Genomic DNA, 27,758 nt, shown 5'->3' on the forward strand with positions numbered 1-27,758 from the left:
GCGATCACTTGTCCCCATACAGTGGAGGTGATGTAAAGGCAGCTCTCACCTGCTCAGAAGAGCAGGCGGTTATCAGGGACAGACTGTGTGTTCCTGATAATTGCTGTGTCGATGCATGTAAAGGGGTCTTTACACAGAGTTGCAAACAATCGTAATAAAGCCAGCAAAGATCAGAACAAAAACCGAAACTTAAATTTACAGATTTAAAGATCAAGAGACCCATCAGCTCTCTTAACAAGTCTGGTTTAGTAATTACTGTTCTGATCATGTCGTCTTAGAATTCTGCATTGTTCTATCCCTGCAAGTTATTCCTCCTGAGAATGTATGAATAAATTGTCAACTGGGCATATCTCTACACACTGTGACACTAGAAGTCAGTGCTGATCATGTTAGAGTGTTTAGGGACACGACCTATTGAAAAGTAGAATGGTGACACCAAGTTGTGAACTTATTCATATATTTCCAGGAAGAATACCAGAGGAATGGTACAACACACAGTTCTATAGAAAGAGGCTTCAGAATTATTTTATGTCAGTGTTTTACATATTTCGGGAGAGCGGAGTCCTCTTTAAAGTTAAATTGCGTTCACCACAAAATTGCTATACTGAAGTATGTCTTCTTAGAATTCTGCATTGTCCTTTCCCTCAGTTATTCCTCCTGGAAATGTATGAATAAATTGGTACCCGCTGTTCCATACTTGTGGGAATTCTGCTGCAAATCCGTGCACAGGTTGGCAAGGATTACTGTGTATAGAAATTGTTATGATACTTATGTGCCTAGAGAATTGTTCCCTCGTTAGGTATGTGCAGGTGACATTTGATAAATTCCTCTCTTCTTTGTAGGAGCTCCTTAAAGAAACTCGGATGGAATTTGCATTGCGAGCAGTAGAACTTCTTTATGCCATCTTCTGTCTGGACATGCAGCAGCTCACACTCACTCTCTTAGGACATGTATTACCATCTCTTTTAACTGACTCTTCCAAATGGCACACGCTGATGGACCCCCCAGGACGGGCACTGGCAAAGTGAGTGTATCTCTCCCTTATGCTCGGAATTGTGAATCTGTGCCCCAAAAGCTGTATGATATTACCCTGCTCCTCACTGTTTTATTGCAGATTGTCTGTTTGGTGTGCAATGACATCATATTCCACCCATAATAAAGGACAGCCATCCCCCCGCCAGAGGAAAAGGCACAGAGAAGACATTGAAGTGAGTGACAATTGTATTATCACTGTGGAAGAAATAATGAGTGGTGCTGGGGCGAGACACCTACATGTGCTATTTAAAAAGAACACTGCACCTATAGTTGCCAACTGTCCTGAATTTGCAGGGACTATCACACATTTTCAGTGACCGTTCTAGTCCTAGCAAATGTGGGCTGTCCTATGCCCAAAATGAGTAGGTCTAATGCAGGGCTGGCCAACCTGAGGCTCTCTAGCTGTTGCAAAACTACAACTCCCAGCATGCCCAGACTGCCTACAGCTATCAACCTACAGCAGGGCAAGGTGGGAGTTGGAGTTTTACAGCTGGAGAGCCACAGGTTGGCCATGCCTGGTCTAATGTAAGCTCTGCCCATAAATGGGTGTTCTTGTATGGTTTGGGTGGCTTTGAGCATTCCTAGCGTGGAGCTTATACACACCAGACTTACCAACTAAAATGTTGGTAAGTATGCACAGCATAGGACATCTTATAATACCATACCCTATAGAAATGTATTGAGTGGCACAACAGCCAGCCGTGGAGGGTTCATGTTTCAACTTCTACAACTTGAATGCGCAGAAAAGGGCTTTTCACGCTCGTATCATTGGGGGACACAGGAGACCATGGGTATAGCTGCTGGTGCCACTAGGAGGCGATACTAGGGGAAAAAAGTGTTAGCTCCTCCTCTCAGCTATACCCCTCCTGCATACACTGAGCTAATCAGTTTTAGCTTAGTGTCTGTAGGAGGCAGACCTCCCTGCTTTGCAGGACTTCTTCTTTTGTTATTTTACCTTTTTTTCCTCTTAAGGTACTGGAAAAAGAGACGCCTGGCTTTTCCATTTACCTGGGGAGGAAAGGTGTTGTCTGTTCCCCTCACCACCTGACCTCCCCAAGAAGGCAAAAATGGACCAGGGCGGCCCAGCTCCACTGCATCCCGCCAGCCATGGGATCACCTGCATTTCTGCAGTCCCCCCTCCACTCCAGCCTCACTACCCCCTCGGTGCTAGTGGCTGAAGTGGTGACACTGCTGGTACCCCGAGAGAGGGAGTGAAAAGAAGGGGATGAAGATGGGGTGAGTATTGTGAACACAGGGTGAGTATAACCCCCTCTATCCACAACCTCCCCCAATCTCTAGGGGACCCATGGGGAATGTGCAGACCCAAGTTGTCGGATGGGGAGATAATAGAGGATGAGGAAGAAAAATAAAATAAAAGAAATGATCATTGATGAATGGTCGGATCCTGAAAAAAGACTAAGGGCCTCTAGAGAATTCAGAAAGAGGCTACTCTTTGACTCTGCTGAATCAAAAATTTTCAATGATACTCCTAAAATTGATGTTCAGGTGGCAAAAGTAGTAAAAAAGACTTCCCTGCCATTTGAAGACGCATCCCAGCTGCGTGACCCTATGGAACGGAAAGCGGATTCCCTTCTAAGAAAATGTTGGGAAGCTTTGATGTTTGGGGTGAAAACAAATATCGTAGAGCCATGTATTTCTGGCTTAATGAACTGGAATGTCATATAAAAACCCCAGAGAAGAAATCCTTCAGTCTATTCACCTCTTAAAATCTGCCACGGCATTTCTAGCGGATGCCTCTGCTGAATCGGTTAGATTTGCTGCCAAAGACGCCGCCTTCTCAAACTCTGCCAGGCGTGCACTTTGGATGAAATCCTAGGGGGGAGGTGATAAAATTTCCAAATCTAAACTTTACTCCATAGCATTTTCAGGGGAATAGGTTTTTGGACCGGTACTCGATAAAATACTAGAAAAAGCCGCAGACAAAAAAAAAACGCTTTCCTGAAGAACAAAAAAGAGATTTTTTTTTTTCCGCCCCTTCAGTCAGCAATCCAGACCTTTATAGAGGTAAAGGAAAGTCTGGTCGCTGGAGTTACCAGAAGGGGGGCAAGGGCAGGGGCTTTCTCCTCAACCCCCAAAACAAACCAAGCGAAAAGCAATGACGCCACAGTAGGGGGAGGTTAAAAAATTTCTTAACCCAGTGGGAAGACACAACATCAAACCCTTGTGCGCTAGACATTATAAAAAAGGGATACAAAATAGAATTTACCTCTACCCCACCAAAAAGATTCCAAGTGACGTCCCATGATCCAAATACCTTTTAAAAAATCTAGCAGGGTATACTAGAATTAAAAGCATCAGGAGTAATAAAACAGGTCCCGATACCAGAGGAAAAACAAGGTTTTTACTCAAGACTCTTTTTAGTTAAAAAAAAACGGATGGATCCTCCAGAAAAATCATAAACCTAAAAGATCTAAACAAGTCTATAGTGTACAAAAAAATCTAAATGGAATCCATCTCCTCCATCGTCCTTTCAATAAAAAGGGGGCATGTATGACGTCCATAGATCTAAAGGACGCATACTATCACGTCCCTATACATCAAAACTCGCAAAAATATCTTGGGAGCAATTGGGACAAACATCAGTCATCCTTGGATAAAATAATAAAAATCCCCTTGCAGGTAAAAATGTATTTAAATTGGTGGAAAATGGAAACCAATCTAACCAGGGGGGTTATCTGGCAAAAAGAGCCAGGAGTACAAGTGGTAACAGACGCAAACGCAACAGGATGGGGTGCAATGGTGGCCTCCTCAAGCTGGCAAGGGAAGTGGCCGGAACGAATAAAAAACGAGGCATCAAACTACAGGGAGTTAAGAGCCGCCTGGGAGGCCCTAAAATTAAATCTGAATCTATTAAGCGAAAAACACCTAAAAATATTCTCTGACAATACAACGGCAGTTGCTTACCTGAAGCATCGAGGAGGCACAAGGTCACAAAAATTAAGATCCTTAACAAGAAAAAAAAATTATTGGACGGAAAGAAATGTCTTCTCTATCACAGCCATTCACTTGAAAGGATCGGAAAATACAGAGGCAGATTTTCTAAGCAGACAAACTCAGGGGAATGGTCCTTTAAATCCAGACCTATTTCAAAAACTTATAAACAGGTGAGGCCAACCTCAAATAGACTTATTTGCATCAAAAAGAAATGCAAAGGTAAACCGATTTTGCTCCCTGAATCCCAGGGAAAATCCATGGGCGGTGGACGCTTTTTCAGTAAAATGGAACTGGAACCTAGCATACGCGTTTCCCCCCCCCCATGGGCATTAATACCCAAGGTTCTTCAGCAAATCCTCACAGACCCAGTTACAGTGATTCTAATTAACCCAAGAGAATCTGGTTTCCCATCCTGAAAAATTTATCCTTGGAAGATCCATGACTGATTCCTTTCCAGAAGAATATTCTCACATGGTCCAATCTTGCATCAAAACCCGGGTCTCTAAGCTATATTTAATATATAATAAGCATATTTAGCTATATATATGCATGCATAGGTCTTCTAATGTGTATTAAAAGCCCTGTCCACCTTTATAAATACAGCAAAATCATGTTTGATAACCTGATGTAATCGCTCTTCTTTCTGCCCAAGGGGCGGTGTTTCAGCTCCACATGGGCGCACACACCTGCCCCAACCGCCGTTTTCAAGCGCCGCCCAGCTCATCAATATTCACTTCGCTGGGCGGCTTCTGCTTTCCTCGACGTTCCGAGATCCCGCGCATGCCCAATAGAAAGATCTCGGAACGTCGGGGACAGCAGAAGCCGCCCAGGGAAGTGTATATTGATGAGCTGGGCGGCGCTTGAAAACGGCGGTTGGGGCGCGTGTGTGTGCCGCCCCTAAACAACTGCAGGATTATATGGTCACTGTGATTGGTTTCCTCCTTTGGCACAACTTTTTTATGTTTAATGATGTATATTATTTACAGATTTCGGGAGTGTCGATGGGGGCCAAGTTCTCTCCCTCCATAGCCAATATTTTTATGGCATGGTGGGAGATGAACTTCCTCCTCATGGACACTTTCTCTTTTTGTGACTGTGTGCAGTGGTATGGCTGCTATATCGATGACCTGCTTTTGGTATGGTCTGGTGATGTGGCGGCCATACTGCGGTTCACTAGTTACTTGAATTCCTGTGTGGACTCTATTTCTTTTAAAGTCCGTTATGATTTGAACTCTATAGATTTTTTTTTTTTTTTTTTTTTTTTTTGATTTGTGCCTGAGGGGGGGACAGAATTGCAGCTACAGTCTGTACTGTTACTTATAGAAAAGACACAGCAGGGAATACCATTCTCCATGCATCCTCATGTCATCCTTCACATGTTATCAAAAAACATTCCTAAGGGGGAACTCATCAGGGCTAAGCGCAATTGTACTGATGAGGAATCCTTTGAGCGGGAAGCTAAAAATGTTATCAGAAGACTCGAGTGTAGGAAATACTCTAAGAAAAATATGTCAGACCAATTTGGAGTGGTTTCCAAGTTGGAGAGAAAATGATTAATTTTCCCTGAGAGATGCAGAGGTGGTGGTAAATACCGTCAACATCTGAATAAAAATAAAGATAAACCATAATTAGACTTACCGGTAATTCTGTTTCCTTGAATTCACCATGACTGCTATTACGGTACTTTTGTTACCAATATAGTGAGCATAGTTTGACCAATGGTCAGGGATTGTCAAGGGGGGTATTAAATGTGCAGCACGCAAAGCCCCGACCCTCGGACAAATTCTTAGTTTTAGTCTGTACAGTGATACCATCACTTGTAAACCTACTTGGATTAGTTGCAAGGGCAATTATAGGTGTGACCACGGCAGTTGTATCTGCTGCGGTCACATGTTAGTGACTAAGTCGTTTAAATCTACGGTTAATGAAAAAGCATTTGAGATTAAAACCTATCTCAACTGTAACACCAAAAATGCTGTGTACCTGATTACATGTATGGATTGCCGTATTCAATATGTGGGATGTACATCCAACCAAATAAAAACTAGAGTCCGCAAACATATCTCGGATGTGCCCCACCATGAAAACCGCAATGTGTCTGCGGTCAGCTTACACTTTGCGGTTCATCATGGTGGGGATACGTCGGGTTTGAGAGTACAGGGCATTGAGAGAATAATGATCCCAAAAAGAGGAGGAGATAATAGGAGGAAATTGTTAAATCGTGAGGCGTACTGGATTTTCATAAAAGGCATGACCTTATACTACAATATTAAGGTGTAGGGTGTCCTCCTAATGATGTGAACCATTAACCTGCCAGCCTAATTTCATGTTTACGCTATATGTTGGGAATAGGAATACTATATAGTTATTTGTCTTTTTCTGCGATGTGTGAACTTATGAATAATATGGAGCATTGTTATATATATATATATATATATATATATATATATATATATATATATATATATATATATATATATATATATATAATTTTTTTTATTTTTATTTTATTAATTAATATGTATGCTTGAAAGACACTACAAGTGTGTTTTTAATTGCAGCTTGAATACCCGGACCACGTGATTTTCTGTCAGGTGTGGGAGGTATTTGAGATGCTACTCATGAGGTTGGATTCTTACTGTTCTGGAACGCTTGCACTATTTTTTCTTATGTCCAGATTTTCTCTTGTGTTTTTGTGACGTCGGACATAGTCATCACATTCTCTCCTGTAGAAGTATTTCTCCCATCTCGGACCAATCTGTGCATTCTGCTGTTGACCACATTGTCGCCTTCAGGCAGTGTCTCTACACGGTGACAGTAGATGGCACTATGGTATTTTTGGTATTTTTGTTCTTCAGCCTACAGTTGGGTCTGCCTGATCCAGGCAGTTTGTGGAGTATCAAGCAGCTTCTTTTGTTGAAGTCTCACAACAAGCCTCTACAGCAGGCATCCTCAAACTGCGGCCCTCCAGCTGTTGTAAAACTACAACTCCTACAATGCCCTGCTGTAGGCTGATACCTGTAGGCTGTTTGGGCATGCTGGGAGTTGTAGTTTTGCAACAGCTGGAGGGCCGCAGTTTGAGGATGCCTGCTCTACAGCTCTGGGGGCATCTGTCTTCCACAGTACCTGCTCCTTAGGGAGCGTTTCCTTTTTAAGCAGAGATGTATGCTGCGATCCTTACCTTTTTGGATCGGCTTCCATGAGTGTATTCAGGTGAGTGTATGTGCTCTCTCTCATGTATTGAAGCCTGCTCTCTTTTAACAGTGCGGTTGCTCATTTTCCTCAGGCTGTCTAATGCCAGTCATGATCTGGTCCTAGATCCAGCATTACTCGCAGTCTTCCTTTTGTCCAGTGGTGGACGTTGCTTTGGCTGCACTCTTCTGCTGCATGGCTTGGATGCTATTGATCCCCAAGGACTGTCTTTTCCTCTCAGACTACTCCCCATTTGCCTATGGTTTTTCATTTTCTACCTCTGATTGGTTCCCGTTGTGGCTTTTTGTCCCCTTGGCCATCCCTTATCTCTGTCTTGATGAGTGATCATATGCCATACATATTATTATTATTAATAATAATAATATTATTATAATTATATATATATATATATATATATATATATATATATATATATATAAAATATATATATATATAATATATATATTACAAATTGGCCCACAGGTGTCTCCTCACGTACCTGGGAGATCCCTACAGGACTAGTCCTCTGCCATTTGCCCAGTAATTCCTTCCAGTTTTTCCTGGGTTGAAGTATGCCATCCCGATACTTACACATTTGGTATGGTCGTGTCTGGGTCTTCCTGTTGCTTGTTTTTCCAGGTCTCGTGCATACCCAGATTCTACAGACTCATTTCTGTTTGAGTAAACACCCCTCGGTTTTCCATGGGGCTTATTGTCCTGCAAGACATCCTGTGTTTACAGTCCAGGTCCCCACAACAATTCTGTGGTCCTCGTTATCCAGAAGTACCTTCTGCACATCACCTTCAGTCGTCAGACATGCTTATCCTTCTTGTGGATATTGGGTGCTGCTATCCACATCTTCTAAAGACTCCCGAGCCCTTGGGCTTTCCTCTTTTTGCCCAGTCTAAGACCCGGTGCGTTCTACACTCTGGCTGGCCCTCCTGGTTTATGCCCTTCCTGTGCTATTCAGGGTTCCTGTGCATCCTTTCCCCACATTTCTGTGTGGGATCCCATGACCAGCCTTAGATTTGTTCTAGTCTTTTGTTCCCTCCCCACAGTACTGCTTTGTAACGTCCCATGGTCTCCTGTGTCCCCCAATGATACGAATAAGAAAATAGGATTTTTTGTGCTTACCTGTAAAATCCCTTTCTCGCTGAGTTCATTGGGGGATACAGCACCCACCCAGTAAGTACATTGCTGGTTCTTTTTGATGGGTCCCACCTGTTCTTGGTTCTGATCAATCTCCAGCTCTCTTTTTTACAATTGGTGTCTGTTGGCTTCTCCTGGCTGCTCCTACTGCTTTTGTACAAACTGATTAGCTCAGTGTATGCAGGAGGGGTATAGCTGAGAGAAGGAGCTTTTTTGCCTAGTGCTGCCTCCTAGTGGCAGCAGCAGCTATAACCATGGTCTCCTGTGTCCCCCAATGAACTCAGCGAGAAAAGGATTTTACAGGTAAGCACAAATAATCCTATAATCCGTCATGGGCTCTCACAAGCGGTCCAAAACTGATCAGTTTTCCCTAATGCATTTTGAATGGAAAATGATCTGCTCAGAATGCATCAGTTTGCCTCCGTTCAGTCTCCAATCCGCTCTGGAGGCGGACACCAAAACTCTGCCTGCAGCGTTTTTCTGTCCGCTTCACGAAACTGAGCCAAACATTTTCTCTGACACAATCTGGCACAATAGAAAATGGATCCGTCTTCCATTGACTTTCAATGGAGTTCATGACGGATCCGTCTTGGCTATGTTAGAGATAATACAAACGGATCAGTTCATGACGGATGCATATGGTTGTATTATTGTAACGGATCCATTTTTGCAGATCCATGACGGATCCACCCAAAACGCCAGTGTAAAAGTAGACTTTTATATTTTGTCTTAACTATTTAAAAGAAAAATATATAAAAATATACACAAATATAATATATCAAAGCAAGCTGTTGTGTAAAATAAATATATATATATATATATATATATATATATATATATATATATATATATATATATATATATATATATATATATATGAATTGCAATTCATTAATTATATTGCACAAAAAACTGCTTATTTCTATTCACTTCTCTCTGGGCACTAAATTACTGAAGGGAGCAACTGCAGGAAATGAGTAGAAACAACCATGAACATTTGTGGTTACTTGTATTCTTATGCAAATGTTTCTCATTGGTTATTTCCCCTTTACACGTAGCACACTAATCTTGTCATCTCCACTCATGTATTAGCTTAATGTCTTTGTATATTATTCTAAAGTTCTCAGCTTCTGTATCAGTTCCTTATTAAGCAAACAGTTCTCATGAATGATCTGTAGCAGTTTGTATCTATCTGTCTATAGTAACATATTGCAATTATTATTGTAATAATGCAGCGACGAATGGGAACTGGAGCTGGCCGCAACAATGAGCAAATCTGAAGATGTAGAGCGGATAGTTTTTTCCGGAGGCAACAACGCCTTGGCCTGACAAGTGTCCAGTACCATGCCCAGATAAGTCAATCGCTGCAATGTATAAAGACAAGACTTCTGTCTGTTCACGATCCATCCGAAGCGCTCCAGGGTGTCCAGGACTATGCTAAGGCTGTCTGCCGTCCCTTGGAACGACTGACCCTTCACCAGGATGTCGTTTAAGTAAGGGATCGCCACGATCCCCCATGTCATGGAGCAGGGCCATGACTGCCGCCAGAACCTTCGTAAAGACCCTGGAAGCCGTGGCCAGGCCGAAAGGGAGGGCTACAAATTGTTAGTGAAATGGACCCACTGCGAACCGGAGAAACCTCTGACGCATATGGGCACGTGAAGATAAGCGTCCTTGATGTCTATCGAGGACAGGTACTACCCCGGTTCCATGGACGCAATGACCGACCTCAGTGATTCCATCCAGAATCTGCGGACGCGAAGGAAACGGTTGAGCGCCTTGAGGTCTAGAACAGGACGGACAGTCCCCCCTCTTTTTTTGGGAACCACAAAGAGATTGGAGTAAAACCTGAAAATGGTGTTGCACAGGAACCAGAACAATCACACCTTGCTGCAGCAGCGTGTGAATTGCCAGAAAAAAAAGAATTTGTGGCTGCGGGACAGGCCGGAGCAGACGACCGGAAAAAAACGGGACAGATGGGAGGATTTGAAATCCAGCTTGTAGCCCTCCGCAATGACCACCCACGCATCTGAGACGCACTTCTGGCCTGCGGCCGACTTATCGGACGCTCCCTTGGGGCTGAAAAAACTCTGAAAGGGACGAAAAAAAGGCTTCCGCTTTTTTGCCTTATTAGACCGCCCCCTGTTCTGAGGTAAATGGGTGCTCTTACCACCTGTAGTGTCCTAAATGAGCTCATACAGGCGCTTACCAAAAAGTCTGCTGCCGGTAAATGGGAGGGCCGTCAGGGTCCGCTTTGAAGCATTATCTGCCGCCTAGCATGAGAACCATAGGGTGCAGCGAATAGCCACCAATAGGGCTGACGATCGAGCCATAAACCTGGCCGCGTCCAAAGATGCTTCACAAATATATGCACTGGCATGCAAGAGCTGCAGGGCCACATCTGCAAGTTCCTCCGAGGGGACTCCCGACTCAAGATCCTGACGTAAGTTATTTGCCCACTCCCCCATAGCCTTGCTCACTCATGTAGAGGCAAACACCGGCTGCAGCGCTGAGCCTACTGCTTCAAAGGCAGATTTTGCAAGCGCTTCCAGCTTCTTATCTTTGATATCAGAAAAAGAAGCACAATCCGCCATTGGCAAGGTAGTATGTTTAGCCAAGCGGGAAACTGGCGGGTCCACTATAGGTGGAGCCGACCATTTCTTAGTCAAATCCTCTGAAAAAGGGAAAAAGGATGTTAAGGCGTTTTGGCAACATAAAACGTCTATCTGGAAAATTTCACTCCTTGGAGAGAGAGGAATTAAACTCCTGGTGGTTGGGAAACGCTTGTGTGAGCGACGGGACCTTCTAAAGGAAAAACCCAAGCTGGCATATGACGGAGTGGGATCTTCAACCTGCAACGTCTCAATAACTGCCGTAATTAAATTGTCCACCATGGAGGATAGTTTGGGCGACTGACCCTTTTGGTGAGACAACATCCTCATCTGACCCTCTCTCCTCGGAACATGCCTCATCACCTGAGGACATGTCTGAGTGAGACACGGGAGACACAGAACACCTTTTGGGGGAGGAAGTTCTGGCTCGTTTTGTGGGGTGGCCGCGATGGGCACGAGCCCCATGATCCCCAGAGTCGGACCGGTCAGAGGACTGCCTTATTGACAAACGCCCCAATATATCCACAATAGCTTTGTTGGTATTGGAGGTAACCTGTACCACCCTAGACCTGGAACTCGCCCATTCCGGTTCTTCCGTAGGTTGGGCAGCGGGAAGCAATAGGTCCAGAGCAGAGCCGCTTGATGGCGGCGCAGCACACGTAAAGCAGAGGGAGTCTGAGGGGGTGGAAATTTTGCGCGTCATGATGCACAGGCAAAATGACGCACCAATGGGACCGCCTGCTTCGGGACCTGTGGCCTGGGTTCAGACATAATGACACCCCTGTCACCTAAATGAGGCAAATGGGAAGGTTAGGCCCTGCAAGAAGGGACAAACAACACTTACCCAACCTGTGTCCCTCCAAACACCAGTCAGACCCTAATTTCCCATCCAGAGCTTTAAAAATCCAGAAGTGGGTGGAGCCCACTCTCCCACTGCTCTGCCGATGTTCGTCCCGGCCCTTCAAAATGCTGCCGGCTCCAGCGCCTGTCCGTCCTCTCAGGCCACACCCCCACACGGCGTCCCCGGCCACCGCAGGGAAGCCTACAGTCGCAGGCCGCACAGAAACCGGAGCCTCGAATAGTAATGGCTGCCCCAGAACCAAGCCGACGTGCCGACATAGGAAACGGTGCTTCATCAGGACAACCCCGCCCCCTACTCTCCCGGGGCGCTCCAGAGGACGCCGTCAGCCCGGAAAGCCGCCTCAAACACGTGGCGTGTACAAAGAAAGCAGCCACTCCCTTACTGCAGCAGCGTCCCAGGTATGTTAACCCTTAAAGGAGATTGCTGCCCAAGTCCACACATGGGGAGGAGGAAATACTGGAGGTGGTACTGAGGGGGTTATTGGAGGGAGGGTGATCACTGCTCCTACTCACCTGTCCGACGTCTTCTGACTCCAGCCGGATCACCACCTTCGGTGTGCGGCCCCTTGGTGAGAGACCCTACACCGGAAAAGAGGGGACTTTCGCTGGGGTGGCTGTGGTGATGCGCTTGCTGGCGGGAGACAGAGCTTTTTACAGGGACCTCTGGTCCTCCTTTTCTTGTACAGAGCGGGAACGCTCAGGGGGTTTGGGTGACCTCCTGGGTGGGAGTGCAGGCAGTTTTTACCCGGACTGCCTGAAGTTTCCCGCTAGAAAAAAGACACAAAATTAGTATATCAGCAGACCTGCAACGCAGGAAGGTCTGCCTCCTACAGACACTGAGCTAAAAACCGATTAGTTTGGTCCCTGCAGGAAGGGATATAGCTGAAGAGGGAGGAGCTTACACTTTGTGTGCTTAGTGTCCGCCTCCTAGCGCAACTGCTATACCGATGGTCAATGCCTGTGTCCCCCAATGAGACAGATGAGAAAACCCTTTAATATAGTTTTATAGCTGTGAGAACTTTTGTTTCTTTGATGTAGAACTCCCTGTGTAGATAAAGAGTTAAATGATAAAGTCCTGGCTGTGTGCAGCCACCACTAGGAGGTCCAACATTACCAACCTGTATTATAGTCCACAGCTGAATTCCTTATGGTTGGTATGGAAAACAGTCTGCAATGCAATTTGCTGACAGACACCCCAAACAGCTGAGCTCCAAATAATAGGGATAAAAGTGATACACTTCACAGAATTCAAAGCACTGGATGACAAACAGTACATGTATGTAAAATATGTCAGGATTGAGGGTTATGTTTTTTGTTTGTTTGTTAGTTACTTGAATGTGTGTTGTTGGTTTTTTTTTTTATCTCCCCCCACCCATCTAGTAGGACCTGTCAAGGGTTGCATGCTAACCTGCTCCCCACTGCTTGGTTCTGGCTCCATGGATCGATCAGTCTTTACTACCATTTCGTCCCAGCATGTAAACTTCTTAGGCTACTTTCACACCTGCGTTAGGTGCGGATCCGTTTTGACTTTACATTGAAAGTCAATGGGGGACGGATCCGTTTGAAAATTGAGCCATATTGTGTCAACTTCAAACGGATCCGTCCCCATTGACTTACATTGTAAGTCTGGACGGATCCGTTTGCTTCCGCACGGCCAGGCGGACACCCGAACGCTGCAAGCTGCGTTCAGGGGTCCGCCTGCTGAGCGGAGGACAAACGGTGCCAAACTGATGCATTCTGAGCGGATCCGCATCCACTCAGAATGCATTAGGGCTGGACGGATCCATTCGGGGCCGCTTGTGAGAGCCTTCAAACGGAACTCACAAGCGGAGCCCCGAACGCTAGTGTGAAAGTAGCCTTACATGTTAGGTGCATTGCGGCAGCCAATGGATTGTCCTCAGTAGTGATAGTAACATAGTTTATAAGGCCGAAAAAAGATATCTGTCCTTCCAGTTCGGCCTGTTATCCTGCAAGTTGATCCAGAGGAAGGCAAAAAAAAAACATGAGGTAGAAGCCAATTTTCCCCACTTAAGGGAAAAAATATTCCTCCCCGACTCCAATCAGGCAATCAGAATAACTCCCTGGATGAACGACCCATCTCTAGTAGCTATAGCCTGTAATATTATTACACTCCAGAAATACATCCAGGACCGTCTTTAACTCTTTTAGTGAACTCACCATCACCACCTCCTCAGGCAGAGAGTTCCATAGTCTCACTGCTCTTACCGTAAAGAATCCTCTTCTATGTTTGTATACAAACCTTCTTTCCTCCAGACAGAGGATGTCCCCTCGTCTCAGTCACAGTCCTGCGGATAAATAGATGATGGGAGAGATCTCTGTACTGACCCCTGATATATTTTTATACATAGTTATTAGATCTCCCCTCAGTCGTCTTTTTTCTAACTTTTGATAATCTTTCTGGGTACTGTAGTCTCTCCATTCCAGTTATTACTTTAATTGCCCTCCTCTGAACCCTCTCCAGCTCTGCTATGTCTGCATTGTTCACAGGAGCCCAGAACTGTACACAGTACTCCATGTGTGGTCTGACCAGTGATTTGTAAAGTGGCAGGACTATGTTCTCATCACGGGCATCTATGCCCCTTTTGCTGCAACCCATTATCTTATTGGCCTTGGCAGCAGCAGCCTGACACTGGTTTCTACAGCTTAGTTTGCTGTTCACTAAAATTCCTAGGTCCTTTTCCATGTCGGTGTTACCCAGTCTTTTACCATTTAGTATGTTCTGGTGACTTGCATTATTCCTTCCCATGTGCATAACCTTACATTTGTCAGTTTTAAAGCTCATCTGCCACTTATCTGCCCAAGCCTCCAGTCTATCCAGATCGCTCTGTAGCAGTATACTGTCCTGTGTGGTGTGTATATACAGTTCTCAAAAAAATAAAGGGAACACAAAAATAACACATCCTAGATCTGAATTAATTAAATATTCTTCTGAAATACTTTGTTCTTTACATAGTTGAATGTGCTGACAACAAAATCACACAAAAATAAAAAAATGGAAATCAAATTTTTCAACCCATGGAGGTCTGGATTTGGAGTCACCCTCAAAATTAAAGTGGAAAAACACACCACAGGCTGATTCAACTTTGATGTAATGTCCTTAAAACAAGTCAAAATGAGGCTCAGTAGTGTGTGTGGCCTCCACGTGCCTGTATGACCTCCCTACAACGCCTGTGCATGCTCCTGATGAGGTGGCGGACGGTCTCCTGAGGGATCTCTTCCCAGACCTGGACTAAAGCATCTGCCAACTCCTGGACAGTCTGTGGTGCAACGTGACGTTGGTGGATAGAGCGAGACATGATGTCCCAGATGTGCTCAATTGGATTCAGGTCTGGGGAACGGGCGGGCCAGTCCATAGCATCAATGCCTTCGTCTTGCAGGAACTGCTGACACACTCCAGCCACATGAGGTCTAGCATTGTCTTGCATTAAGAGGAACCCAGGGCCAACCGCACCAGCATATATGGTCTCACAAGGGGTCTGAGGATCTCATCTCGGTACCTAATGGCAGTCAGGCTACCTCTGGCGAGCACATGGAGGGCTGTGCGGCCCTCCAAAGAAATGCCACCCCACACCATTACTGACCCAATGCCAAACCGGTCATGCTGGAGGATGTTGCAGGCAGCAGAACGTTCTCCACGGCGTCTCAAGACTCTGTCACATGTGCTCAGTGTGAACCTGCTTTCATCTGTGAAGAACACAAGGCGCCAGTGGCGAATTTGCCAATATTGGTGTTCTCTGGAAAATGACAAACGTCCTGCACGGTGTTGGGCTGTAAGCACAACCCCCACCTGTGGACGTCGGGCTCTCATATCACCCTCATGAAGTCTGTTTCTGACCGTTTGAGCAGACACATGCACATTTGTGGCCTGCTGGAAGTCATTTTGCAGGGCTGTGGCAGTGCTCCTCCTGTTCCTCCTTGCACAAAGGCGGAGATAGCGGTCCTGCTGCTGGGTTGTTGCCCTTCTACGGCCTCCTCCACGTCTCCTGATGTACTGGCCTGTCTCCTGGTAGCGCCTCCATGCTCTGGACACTACATTCACAGACACAGCAAACCTTCTTGCCACAGCTCGCATTGATGTGCCATCCTGGATAAGCTGCACTACCTGAGCCACTTGTGTGGGTTGTAGACTCCGTCTCATGCTACCACTAGAGTGAAAGCACCGCCAGCATTCAAAAGTGACCAAAACATCAGCCAGGAAGCATAGGAACTGAGAAGTGATCTGTGGTCACCACCTGCAGAACCACTCCTTTATTGGGGGTGTCTTGCTAATTGCCTATAATTTCTACCTGTTGTCTATCCCATTTGCACAACGGCATGTGAAATTGATTGTCACTCAGTGTTGCTTCCTAAGTGGACAGTTTGATTTCACAGAAGTGTGATTGACTTGGAGTTACATTGTGTTGTTTAAGTGTTCCCTTTATTTTTTTGAGCAGTGTATATACAGTATACTGTCCTCTTCCGTGTTTAATAGTTTTACACAGTTTAGTGTTATCCACTGTGCAAGCCTTCTACAAGATCATTAAAAAATATATTGAAGAGAATAGGGCCCAATACTCACCCCTGAGGTACCCCACTAGTGACAGTGGCCCAGTCTGAGTGTGTACCGTTAATAACCACCCTCTGTTTTCTATTATTGAGCCCGTTACTTACCCACATACAGACATTTCCCCCTAGTCCTATCATTCTCATTTTATATACTAACCTTTTATGCTGTACAGTGTCAAATGCTTTGGAGACGTCCAGATATACGACATCCATTGATTCGCCGCTGTTAAGTCTAGAACTTACCTCCTCGTAGAAACTGATTAAATTAGTTTGACATGACCGATCCCTTATGAAGCCATGCTGATATGGCGTTATTTGCTTATATTCATTGAGGTACTCCAAGATGGCATCTCTAAGAAAACCTTCAAACAGTTTACACACAACAGATGTTAAACTTACCGGCCTATAGTTTCCGGGGTCTGTGATATGCCCCAAAGCATCTAATCACTGCACTCACGTGCCACTTGGGGGACACATCACAACAGCAGCCAGTCATTGACTGCAGCAGTGCACTTGACCATAAGTCACGTCAGAAGTTTACATACTGGGTCTAAAGTGCAGTAAAGACAGCGATGGACCCACAGATCCAGAACTTAGCAACGGGGAGCAGGTAAGTATGCTTCACTTGACAGGTCCCACTGGGGAAAGGCAGGAGGGAGTAATAAAGAAAAAAATGCATTGAAGATGGAAAACCCCTTTAAAGGGGTTCTGCACTTTAATTTAACTGATGATCTATCCTCTGGATAGAGCATCAGCTTCTGATCGGCAGGGGTCCGACACCCGGGACCCCCGCCGATCAGCTGTTTGAGAAGGCAGCGGCGGTCCAGCAGCGGCGCGGCCTTTTCACTGTTCACCGCTGGCCCACTGACATCATGACTAGTATCAACTAGCGTTGGCGCGGCTAAGCTCTGCTCACTTGAATGGAGCTTAGCCGCGCCCACGCTAGTTGATACTAGTCGTGACGTCAGTGGGCCGGCGGTAAACAGTGAGAAAACCGCGCCGCTGCCTTCTGAAACAGCTGATCGGTGGGGGTCCCGGGTGTCGGACCCCTGCCGATCAGAAGCTGATGATCTATCCAGAGGATTGATCATCAGTTAAATGAAAGTGCAGAACCCCTTTAAGGGTTCCTGTGGTACTTTTCCATTACTTCGACATAGAACATTTCAAAGTTGGCAATTTGTTATTGGACGCTATGTCTACCTTTTACACTGTTCTTTAAAATTCCTGTAACAATATTCCTCTGTCTGTTTTATAAAAATTGTAATGAATGGTTGGAGAAATGGTTTCCTAGATTATGGTGATGAAAGTCTTCATAGAATCATGTAATGCAGTAGAAAATCAAAGAATGTAGATGTAAACGATCTGTTCTTCCTTGCAGGATTACAGCAGTCTGTTTCCACTAGATGACAATCAGCAGTCTAAACTCATGCGTCTTCTCAGCTCCAATGAAGAGGAACACTCTGTGCAAGCCAACCCCAGTAAGTAGTGTCCTCCATACCCATACAGAAGTCTGTCTACCAATGTGTTTGTGGATTAATGCAGTGGACAGGTATTTTAAAATGTAGAGCCACTGGACATCTGGAACTACTATTCTCATCGGGTCCACTTGGGTAGCTCCACAGATCAGCATAATTGAGATTTGATGGTTGAATGGAGTTCATAGATTGCCAGGAATACTCCAGCTCCAAAAGTAAAAAAATAAAAATAGATTTGATTTGGAGCCTTAAAGGTTATGTACACCTTTGGGGCCAATTTGTTTTAGTTTTTTTTTATTACATTGTATTTATTTTGAGCTAAAAAATCATTTTCTCTTAAATGCATTGGGGGACACAGCACCATGGGTATATGCCCAGCTGACACTAGAAGTAAAAAGTGTCGTCTCCTCCTATCTGGGCTATACCCACTGCAGATGCAGGAGCAAACCATTTTTTTTTTCTAGTGTCTATAGGAGGCAGACACGACCTGCTTCGGGCGTGTACTTCAGTACCGCTGGTCACCCAGTCCCCATTACTTCCGCCGCAGTGGCTTGCCAGCATTCCCACGGGCCCCATGTTGAGTCTGCTGATGGGGTGACCCTGCTGCGTCTGAAGAGTTCAGAGGTTAAGTACAGCTTCCCCTCTCCCCCCTCTGGACCATCCTTTCTAGTCCCAGCTGGGCCTCTGGGGTCCTCCTTGGCCAGGGCGTCTGTTCATGGGGCTCATGTGCTGGACAATTGGCCTGCAATCCTGCCTCCCGGTTGAAGGGGTCTTCATGCCCCCTCCTCCCCCAGAACCGGGTGGTTAGTCAAGTTCCCCTGTTCTCTGTAGGTCTCCTGGGTGCCGCTCCTCCCTGGGGTCCTCATACTTCTTCCCCCCACCCCCCCCCCCCCCTTCCCTGCTTATGTGTGCGGCCGCCGGGGCTCCGGTCCGGACACTACTTCTAATTTAGTCCCCGGCTTTTCGGCCCGCTAGGCCGCAACCCAGCTCCACCCCCTTCTTTCTTCCCGGGCTTCGGCCAGACTCCTCTCACTGGGAGGGACCTCCTGCCTTAGCTCCTATCACGGCCAGGCACGGTCTTTTCCTCTGGAGGGGAGATTTCTTCTTCTGCTGCTGGAAGAAGAAGAGGCTCCATCTTGCAGCTTAGGGCCTGATCGCCATTCAGAGTGTTCCTGTCTTCTCTTCGCTGCTTCTTCGCATCGTGGGGCACAGCACCTGGGGCCTGGTAGGATAGCCTCCCTGGCTATACATTTATTTTCTTTTTTGCCATCATGTCCTCTGCTAGTACGGACCCTAAAGCCCGGTGCCTATTGGTGTGGCTATTTTTTATGCCTGCTCTAAGTGCAGTAAGGCTTTTCCTTCCCCGCAACCTAACTCGCTCTGCGCGCAGTGCGTTGCTCCCATGCCCCCTACTGACGCCCTGGCCCCCCCTGCGGTGGCGGTCCCTCCTGATTGGGCCTCACTGTCCCAGGCCATAGGCGACCTTGCCAGCCTGTCCCGGTCCATGGTGCACTCGCTGGATCGCTTGCCTGCTCAAATTGCGACAGTCTCTGCCCCTCACAGGGACCATGTTGCTGAAGGGGCTCGCCCCCGCTCTGACACCAGGTCCCGTAAAGGACCTCGAGCGATGTCAGCCACGTCCCGCTCATCCTCAGCGTCCTCTGGTCACTCACTGGACAAGTCTGAGACAGGCAAAGTCTCGTCTTCTGCCGCTCCTGGGGACACCTCTGACTCCGATTCTGTATAAGAGCAGAGTTCTACTTTATCTGCGGCCATGCAGGACCTCATTAAGACTGTTAGAGACACTCTCCATGTGCAGGAGGGTACTCCCTTCCTTCTCTTCTCAGGATCCTGTGTCCTTCCGCCGTTCCAAGCGTTCTGTGTTGGTTTTTCCTAACCACCCGGACCTCGACGCACTCCTGGCCAAGGAGTGGAGTCAGCCTGATAAGCGCCTGCAGATCTCTAACGGTCCGACGCTCTGTTTCCTTTCAGTGCAGAATCCGTGAACCTCTGGTCAGTCCCACCTCTGGTTGATCCTCAGGTGGCCCGTTTGGCCAAGTCCACCACCCTTCCCTTGGCTGATGCGGCTTCCTTGTTGGATCCCGTTGACAAGAAGATTGACTCCTTGGCTAAGGCTGTGTTTGTAGCGGCAGGCTTCGCTGTTCAGCCTGCTTTTGCCGCCTCCTGGTAGAGCTTATTTCGGAGGCCACGGGAGGTAAAAGCTCCCTCCTCCACCAGAGCCGCCATCGCCCTCCCTTGGCGACTTCAAGGTCCAAAAATTTTCGCTCCTGTCGGGACTCTTCCTCCCGCTCAGACAAGAAGTCGGGGGGCCTTCCTTAAAGGCCAGGCCTGCCTGGCATTCTCGCCCCAAGCCCTCAAAGCCCCAGTCTGCTAAAACCTCTTCTGCATGACTGCGCTTTACAACATGTGGGAGGCCGCTTGCTCGACTTCCAGGAGTCGTGGTGTGCAAGCATGGACGACGCATGGGTCCTGGAGATAATTTCCTCCGGCTACAGGATAGAGTTTTCCACTCTTCCTTCGGGTCGGTTTTTCATGTCGCGTCTCCCGCAAAGGCGGCAGATTTTTGTCCGGTCCATTCATTCCCTTCAATCCCTTGGTGTGATCGTTCCAGTTCCCGATTCGGAACGCTTCCAGGGATTTTATTCAAATATTTTTACGGTACCCAAGAAGGACGGCTCCCTCCGCCCTATTCTGGATCTGAAGGTGCTCAACCTCCTTGTTCGGACCCAGCACTTCCGCATGGAGTCGCTCAGGTCGGTGATTGCCTCTCTGGAGGAGGGCAAATTTTTGTCGTCCATCGACATACAGGACGCATACCTCCATATTCCCATTGCCGTGGGCCATCAGTGGTTCCTTCGATTCGCGGTGGGTTCTCTGCATTTCCAGTTTGTGGCTCTGCCCTTTGGCTTAGCGTCCGCCCCGAGGGTCTTAACGAAGGTCCTGGCCCCCCTTATCGCTCTCCTCAGTCTCTGGAGGACAACCTAGCCAGCCTCCATATCACCCTGTCTGTCCTGTCTCAGTTCGGGTGTTTGGTCAACTACCCAAGTCCTCCCTGGTTCCCCGCCAGAGAATGGATTTCCTGGGCATGACCTTAGACACTCGCCTTTGTCGAGTGTTCCTTCCCCAGGACAAAGTGGTGGCTCTCCGGGATGCAGTGGTTCGCCTTCGCAAGCCGTCCCCTCTACCTCTTCGGACGTGCATGCGGGTTTTGGGCCGGATGTTTGCCTCCTTCGAGCCAATCCCATTTGCGCAATTCCATTCCAGGCCTCTTCAGCTGGCGATCCTATCCAGATGGGACAAGTTCCAGCTGGGCCTCGACCGTCTGGTTCGTCTTCCCCATCTCGTCCGCAAGGAGTTGTGCTGGTGGCTTCTACCTTGCACCCTATCTCTGGGCAAGTCCTTTCTTCCCCCTCGTTGGCGGGTGATCTCCACAGATGCCAGCCTGACTGGGTGGGGAGCAGTCTTCGGGTCCCTCTCTGCTCAGGGCCTATGGTCAGCAGCGGAATCCTCCCTGCACATCAATATTCTGGAGCTCAGGGCGATCTTTCTGGCTCTCTTTCATTGGACACATCTTCTCTCCGGTCTTCCGGTCCGAATCCAGACGGACAATTCCACTGCGGTGGCGTACCTGAATCATCAGGGGGGCACAAGAAGTGTGAGGATCGTGGAAGAGGCATCACGCATACTTCAGTGGGCGGAGTCCTTTGTTCCGGTCCTCTCCGCAGTCCACATTCCCGGGGTCGACAATTGGGCAGCAGACTCACTCATTCGCCAAAGCCCCGACCCGGGCGAGTGGTCTCTTCACCCGGAGGTGTTTCTTCGTCTGTGTCAACGTTGGGGCACGCCGGACATAGACCTTAGGTACCGCGTTACTTCGCGAGGTCCCGGGACCCTCAGGCGCTGGCCTCAGATGCTCTGGTCCTTCCTTGGTCCCAGTTCAGTCTCGTGTACCTCTTTCCTCCCATTCCGCTCCTTCCCAGGGTTCTCAAGCGCCTGAAGTCGGCCCGGGTTTCGGCGATTCTGGTGGGCCCCGGACTGGCCTCGCGTGCATGGTACGCGGATCCCTCTACGTCCCGACCTCCTTTCCCAAGGTCCGCTACTCAACCCGAGTTTACATCAGCTGCGTTTAACGGCGTGGCTGTTGAGGCCGACGTAGCGGTCTCTCGGACTCTGTTATTCAGACTATGCTCCACGCACGCAAGCCCCAGTCTTCCAGAATTTATCATCGTACCTGGAAGACTTATTTTTCCTGGTGTGAGGCTGCTCAGTTTCACCCTCTCTACCTTTCTATTCCCAGAATCTTGTCTTTCCTACAGGCGGGCTTTGACAAGGGCCTTCGGCTGGCCTCTCTCAAGGGTCAGATTTCGGCCCTATCTGTTCTTTTCCAGAAACCCCTGGCTTCTCGCCGCCAAGTGAGAACCTTTCTGCAGGGGGTCGCTCACCGCGTTCTGCCTTTTCGTCCTCCTGTGGAACCGTGGGACTTGAACATTGTCCTGGATGCTCTTCAGGCCTCTCCTTTTGAGCCTTTACAGGATATTTATCTTTCCTTTGTCTCGTTTAAGGTCTTCTTTTCTTTTGGTGATTACTTCTATTCGCAGAGTTTCTGAACTTGCTGCGCTCTCTTGCAGATCCCCTTTCTTGGTGTTTCATCAGGATAAGGTGGTTCTGCGTCCGGTCCTTTCCTTCCTCCCTAAGGTGGTGTCCTCATTCCACATTAATGAGGAGATTGTTCTTTTGTCCTAAACCCTCTCATCCTAGGGAGCGTTCTCTTCACCGTTTGGATGTTGTTAGGGCTCTTCGCCTCTATCTTCGGTTGACTGAGCCCTTCCGCCGGTCGGACTCCCTCTTTGTGGTCCCTGAGGGTCCTCGCAAGGGCCTGCAAGCTTCCAAGGCCACCATATCCCGTTGGATTATGTCGGCAGTTAAGGAGGCCTATGTTGCGAAGAGTCATGTTCCTCCCTTTCGGTTGACCGCTCATTCCACTAGGGCGGCTGGGGCTTCTTGTCCATACGTTTTCCAAATTTTATCACATCCACTCCTTGGCTTCTGCTGATGCCAGTTTGGGTCGCAGGGTTCTGCAAGCAGCCGTGAGTTAGTTGCGTTGCATGGCTGTTTTTCTGCCCTCCCTTGTGGACTGCTTCAGGACGTCCCATGGTGCTGTCTCCCCTCCCCCCCAATGCATTCAAGAGAAAACTGGATTTTTGTACTCTCCGTAAAATCCTTTTCTCGTAGGATGCATTGGGGGACACAGATCCCACCCTTTGTGGCTAAGTTTTTCTATTGGTCCTCTCTGGTTTACGACTTGTTGGCTTACAGTTTTATCTTGTGCTCCTTCTGCTTTTCTACCTACTGGTTTGCTCCTGCATCTGCAGTGGGTATAGCCCAGATAGGAGGAGCCAACACTTTTTACTTCTAGTGGCAGCTGGGCATATACCCATGGTGCTGTGTCCCCCAATGCATCCTACGAGAAAAGGATTTTACGGTGAGTACAAAAATCCATTTTTTTCAATTGGTCTTTATTAAAAATATGGAACCCTTTTTTCTGTACATAGCTGAGATGCTCTAGTAGCAGCCTCAGGATTTCCTCTCTTTTCTGTCAATTTGGGCGCTGCTCTCTGACATTATAAACACTCATTATAGCTCAGTTCTTATCTTACTGATGATAATGTGGCTTAAATAAGTGTTTGTCCTTAGTAGTTAGAGATCAGGTTTATTAGATGGACCAGCACATAGTGAAAGTACCAGTCACACAGTTAGAAAAACAGTTAACCCTTTGTGACAGAACAGCTCAATATATTTTTACTAAAGACCAATGGAAAATATTATTTTTTTACAAAAATGAGTAAAATGGAATCATAAACAAAAAATGCCTCCAAAGGTGTAAATAGCCTTTTAAAGTGGTTATCTGAGAATAAGAAAGAAAAATATCATCTGCCCCCTCCCCGTAATAGCACCACTCTTGTTTGTAGGCTTTGTCTGGCATTGCTGCAAACCCTGTATAACTGAAGTGACAGCCGGATAAAAGACATTTTCACAATGCCTAGCCCTGTGATCGAAAACCTAGGAAAGTGCTCTTGTTGCCCTCTCGATTTCTACCAAAGGCCTTACAATAAGCCCACTATAGTCCTACCCCAACGTGTTGGACATTGATATGACATATCTTTGCAGTATGCCATGAAATTGCTTGTCCAGGAGTAGACCAGTTTCTGTTATCAGAAAAAGCAGGTCCATGGGCAGATCAGCCCCACTTACTTGAACAAGGATGAGCTGCAATACCAGGCACAGCCCATGAAAAATAGTGGCACTGTTTATAGTAAAACGCAGGCCTTTTTCCTACTCCTGGACTATAGTGTTCAATGACAATGTATGACCCTAGGTTCAACAGAGAAACATTTTGGGGTCAAACTGGTGTAAAGTAGAAACTGACCTAGTTGCCGATAGCAACTTATCAGATTCCATTTTCCAAAGCTCTGAAAAGTGGAATCTGATTGGTTGCTATGGGCAACTAAGCCAGTTCTACTTTACAGCAGTTTGATAAATGGCCCCAATTGTCTTTTTTGGCAAAATATACCTCTTAGCCTCCAAGTTAGTTACCTGACACCTCTACATAAACAGATAAGAACTCACTCGATGATTCATTTTTTCTTTGCAAATGTTTATCTAATATCTTGTAATTCTTTGCACGTTGCATGTAATCCTTTTGTGCAGCAGAAGATTTTACGTTTTATAATCCCGCTGCCTATTATTTCACATAACATCCTGGTGGTAGTAGAGGCACACCCAGCCACAGCCTCTTGAGAATTCCCCTCTGGGAAAACAGTGGTCTTGGTTAGCAGTTTTGGCACCATGACCGGACAGGTTCACCTGACGTCATGAAAAAAATAAAATCCCAAGTTCCATACTTGTTACTATTTCATACATGCAGCCAATTTCCTCTTTCTTTCCTATTGTGCAATTCTCCTTTCCACCTGTCAGGATTCCTGTATTGTATTGTTTCTGGGGACAGTAATTGAGCCTACTTTTGGCACTGCGGAGCAGCCTGGAAACTCTGGCATTAGCCACTTGCCTTTATAATATAAATAAGGCAATGAATCATTGCCATGTCTATTAAAGGGGTTTTCCAGAATGTTGATATTAATGGCCTATTCTTGACACAGGTCATTAAACCCTTAGTGTCCACGCACATTTTTTCAAAATTGCATTCCAAGAGCTATATAATATATAACTATATACCTTTTATGAGGCTTTATTTTTTGCAGGACAAGTTATAGTTTTTAATGCACCATTTTGGGTACATGTAATCATTGATTAACACCAGCTATCTGTCTTAAACCCCCTTTGTTTACGTCAGTAAAAAGGCGTATTGGTGGTCACTAAGGGGTTGATATCTGATTGGTGGGGGTCCAGTACCTGGCAACTCCAACTTGGTTGAAGAGTCTGCGGCGGTCTGGTGCTTCACAGTTTACTTAGCACAGCACCGTATATTATATAGTGGCTGTGCTGGGTATTGCAGCCTAGGCCCATTCACTTAAATGAGACTGAACTGCACATAGGCCTTGTGACTAGATAAGAGCGAATTGATTCGTTCATCACACAGACATACAGCGATGGTCTGGTCCCGCTACTCAAGAAGCTCCCCTTTGACAGTCCTGGACAGCTCTTCTGTCTCTGCCGACTGTGTATTCACTGCTACATTTAATTAAAAAATACCTTTTTCATCAATCTTGCTTCCTTTTGATGTTGCTGGGAACAGAATCAGTGTCCTTCCCCTCTGGCAGCTGATAAGGGTCTTCTTAATTCCCCTGCAGACAGGTAACACGGAATCCAGAATAGTGAAGCTTTGCAATCTGTGACATCTTTAGTATTTACTCCATTAGAAACCAAGCAGGGAAGAAAGCCATTTTTATTATTTGCTATGTAGTGAACTGAGGGTCACTATGGAGAGACCTGGTTGTAGGGAGAGTGACTGAGTATGTGTTATGTGTGTCCTCCAGCGCTCGGCTCAGTAGGTGGAAGGGCAGATTGCTATATACGTTGAACACCAGGTGGCACCGTACTGTGTACGTGAATGTCATCACTCTTCACTGGACCTTTTTACAGCTTGTAAATGGCAAATATTCTTCATTTGTTATGATCACAATGAATATTAATGGTAAGACAACCCCTTCAAGTAGTAAAAATAAAAATAAAAATTTAAAATCTAATTTTACAGGCATGTCTTTTATATCCACAGTTATTTTCATTGACCTCCACACCCAGTACCTAGTATTGCTGACTTTTCACTAGCACTGTACAGTCATTATTACATATATGGAAAGTGCGTGCATAAATTTTGGAAGCTGGCAGCAATATAGGGAACCCTGCTCGCGTCACCTTACAGCCGCGGACATGACTTACTAAAATAGGAAACAATAATAGCATTGTTCAAAAATGATCTTAGTAACTTCCTTTATAACTTCTTCTGAGGATGAAACCAGTGTCTTCCTTCTGCTTTCTCTATAAATGTCTGGTCAGCGGGTTACATGCCCGTGCAAGTCACTACTGCTTTGTCAGAAGTAACTGTGACGCTGTCTTTTTGCATCCTGGGGGCCTTATAGCAAAGTGTTGGCAGATGACCTCAGTGTGTTGGATGCTGAGTGCTGTAATCCTGGAATCTTGAAGTGCAAGACTTCCTGTGTCTTCAGATGCCCATGCTTTCCCTTACGTGTGTTTTTGTTCGAAGGAGGACCACATTTACTGAGCATTCGTCATAAAACATTTTCTCTTTTGCTAGTAACTATTTGTCAGTCAGGTGGAAATGAGTAATAACTGTATCATTGTATACACTGATAATATTGGTCATAGGTAAAGTGTAAATACCTGCAGTCATTTCCCCCCCAAACCTCAAGAAGATTTTTAATTTGTTGGTTACACTGGTAGTATTGTCTTTTCTATTCATGAAGAGGAGTTAAAAGGGTTTTCTTGGATTTTACTACTGATGATCTATCCTCAGGATAGATCATCGGTATCAGATCGGTGGGAGTCTGACACCCGTGACCCCCGCCAATCAGCTGTTTGAGAAGGCATCAACGCTCCTGCGAGCACCACTGCCTTCTCTGCTTACCTAGCACAGTGCCATACATTCTGTAATGGCTGTGCTTGGTATCGCGCTCAGCCCCATAGAAGTGAATGGAGCTCAGCGAGATATCAAGCACAACCACTTTACAATGTACAGCACAGAGAAGGCCGTGGCGCTCTCAGGAGTGCTGGTGCCTTCTCAAACAGCTAATCGTCGGGGATCCCCAGTGTCGGACCACCACAGATCAAATACTGATTACTTATCCCGAGGATAGGTCATCCGTAGTAAAATCCCGGAAAACCCATTTAATCATAGGGTGTTCTACTGGGACCAACTTTTATCTAGGGGGTACCATGACGGCAAGTGTTTAAATTCTGTGTAGCACCACCACTGGAGAAATGAAGCACTACATAATTCTCTTTGAAATCATTGGGGCTATCCATTTAATTCACAAACAAGTCCTCCAAGTGTGTGAGAGAGCCAGTCAACTTTCTGGCTTGTAGATGAGGTTCCTGAGTAAGAGCACCGCCATATTGGCACACTTTCCTAATAAGATGTTTGTACATAGGTTTTCGAACAGTCTCTTTAGCCACCCATATGTCAATAGTCAGTGGCAAGAAATTTTCTACTGGCTCCTAACCTTTTGGCTTCCGTACTACTAATGTCTGTGAAAGCTCTTATTGACGTTCTTACAAGATTAATTGGCTCCTCCTGGATTGGTCTGGCCAGTTCCTAGAGCCTATTAATGTAATGCTGGCCACACATCTTGACATGCCTCGTGAACATGCATGCTTGGCCTAACCAGACATGTAAATTTATTTCAATAGGGAGAGA

General features: G+C 46.5%; 1 protein-coding gene across 1 annotated transcript in view; it reads left to right on the forward strand.

The window, feature by feature from the left end:
* MED24 (mediator complex subunit 24) overlaps positions 1–27,758 on the forward strand; it is an 86,433-nt gene that overhangs the window by 52,691 nt on the left and 5,984 nt on the right. Inside the window, exons 21-23 of the mRNA XM_040435932.1 lie at positions 843–1,024; positions 1,115–1,208; positions 17,749–17,848. Coding sequence (XP_040291866.1) covers positions 843–1,024; positions 1,115–1,208; positions 17,749–17,848 — 376 coding nt within the window. The remainder of the gene's footprint in view (positions 1–842; positions 1,025–1,114; positions 1,209–17,748; positions 17,849–27,758) is intronic.

This window comes from Bufo bufo, chromosome 6 (assembly GCF_905171765.1).
Source record: "Bufo bufo chromosome 6, aBufBuf1.1, whole genome shotgun sequence".
Taxonomy (NCBI): Eukaryota; Metazoa; Chordata; class Amphibia; order Anura; family Bufonidae; genus Bufo; species Bufo bufo.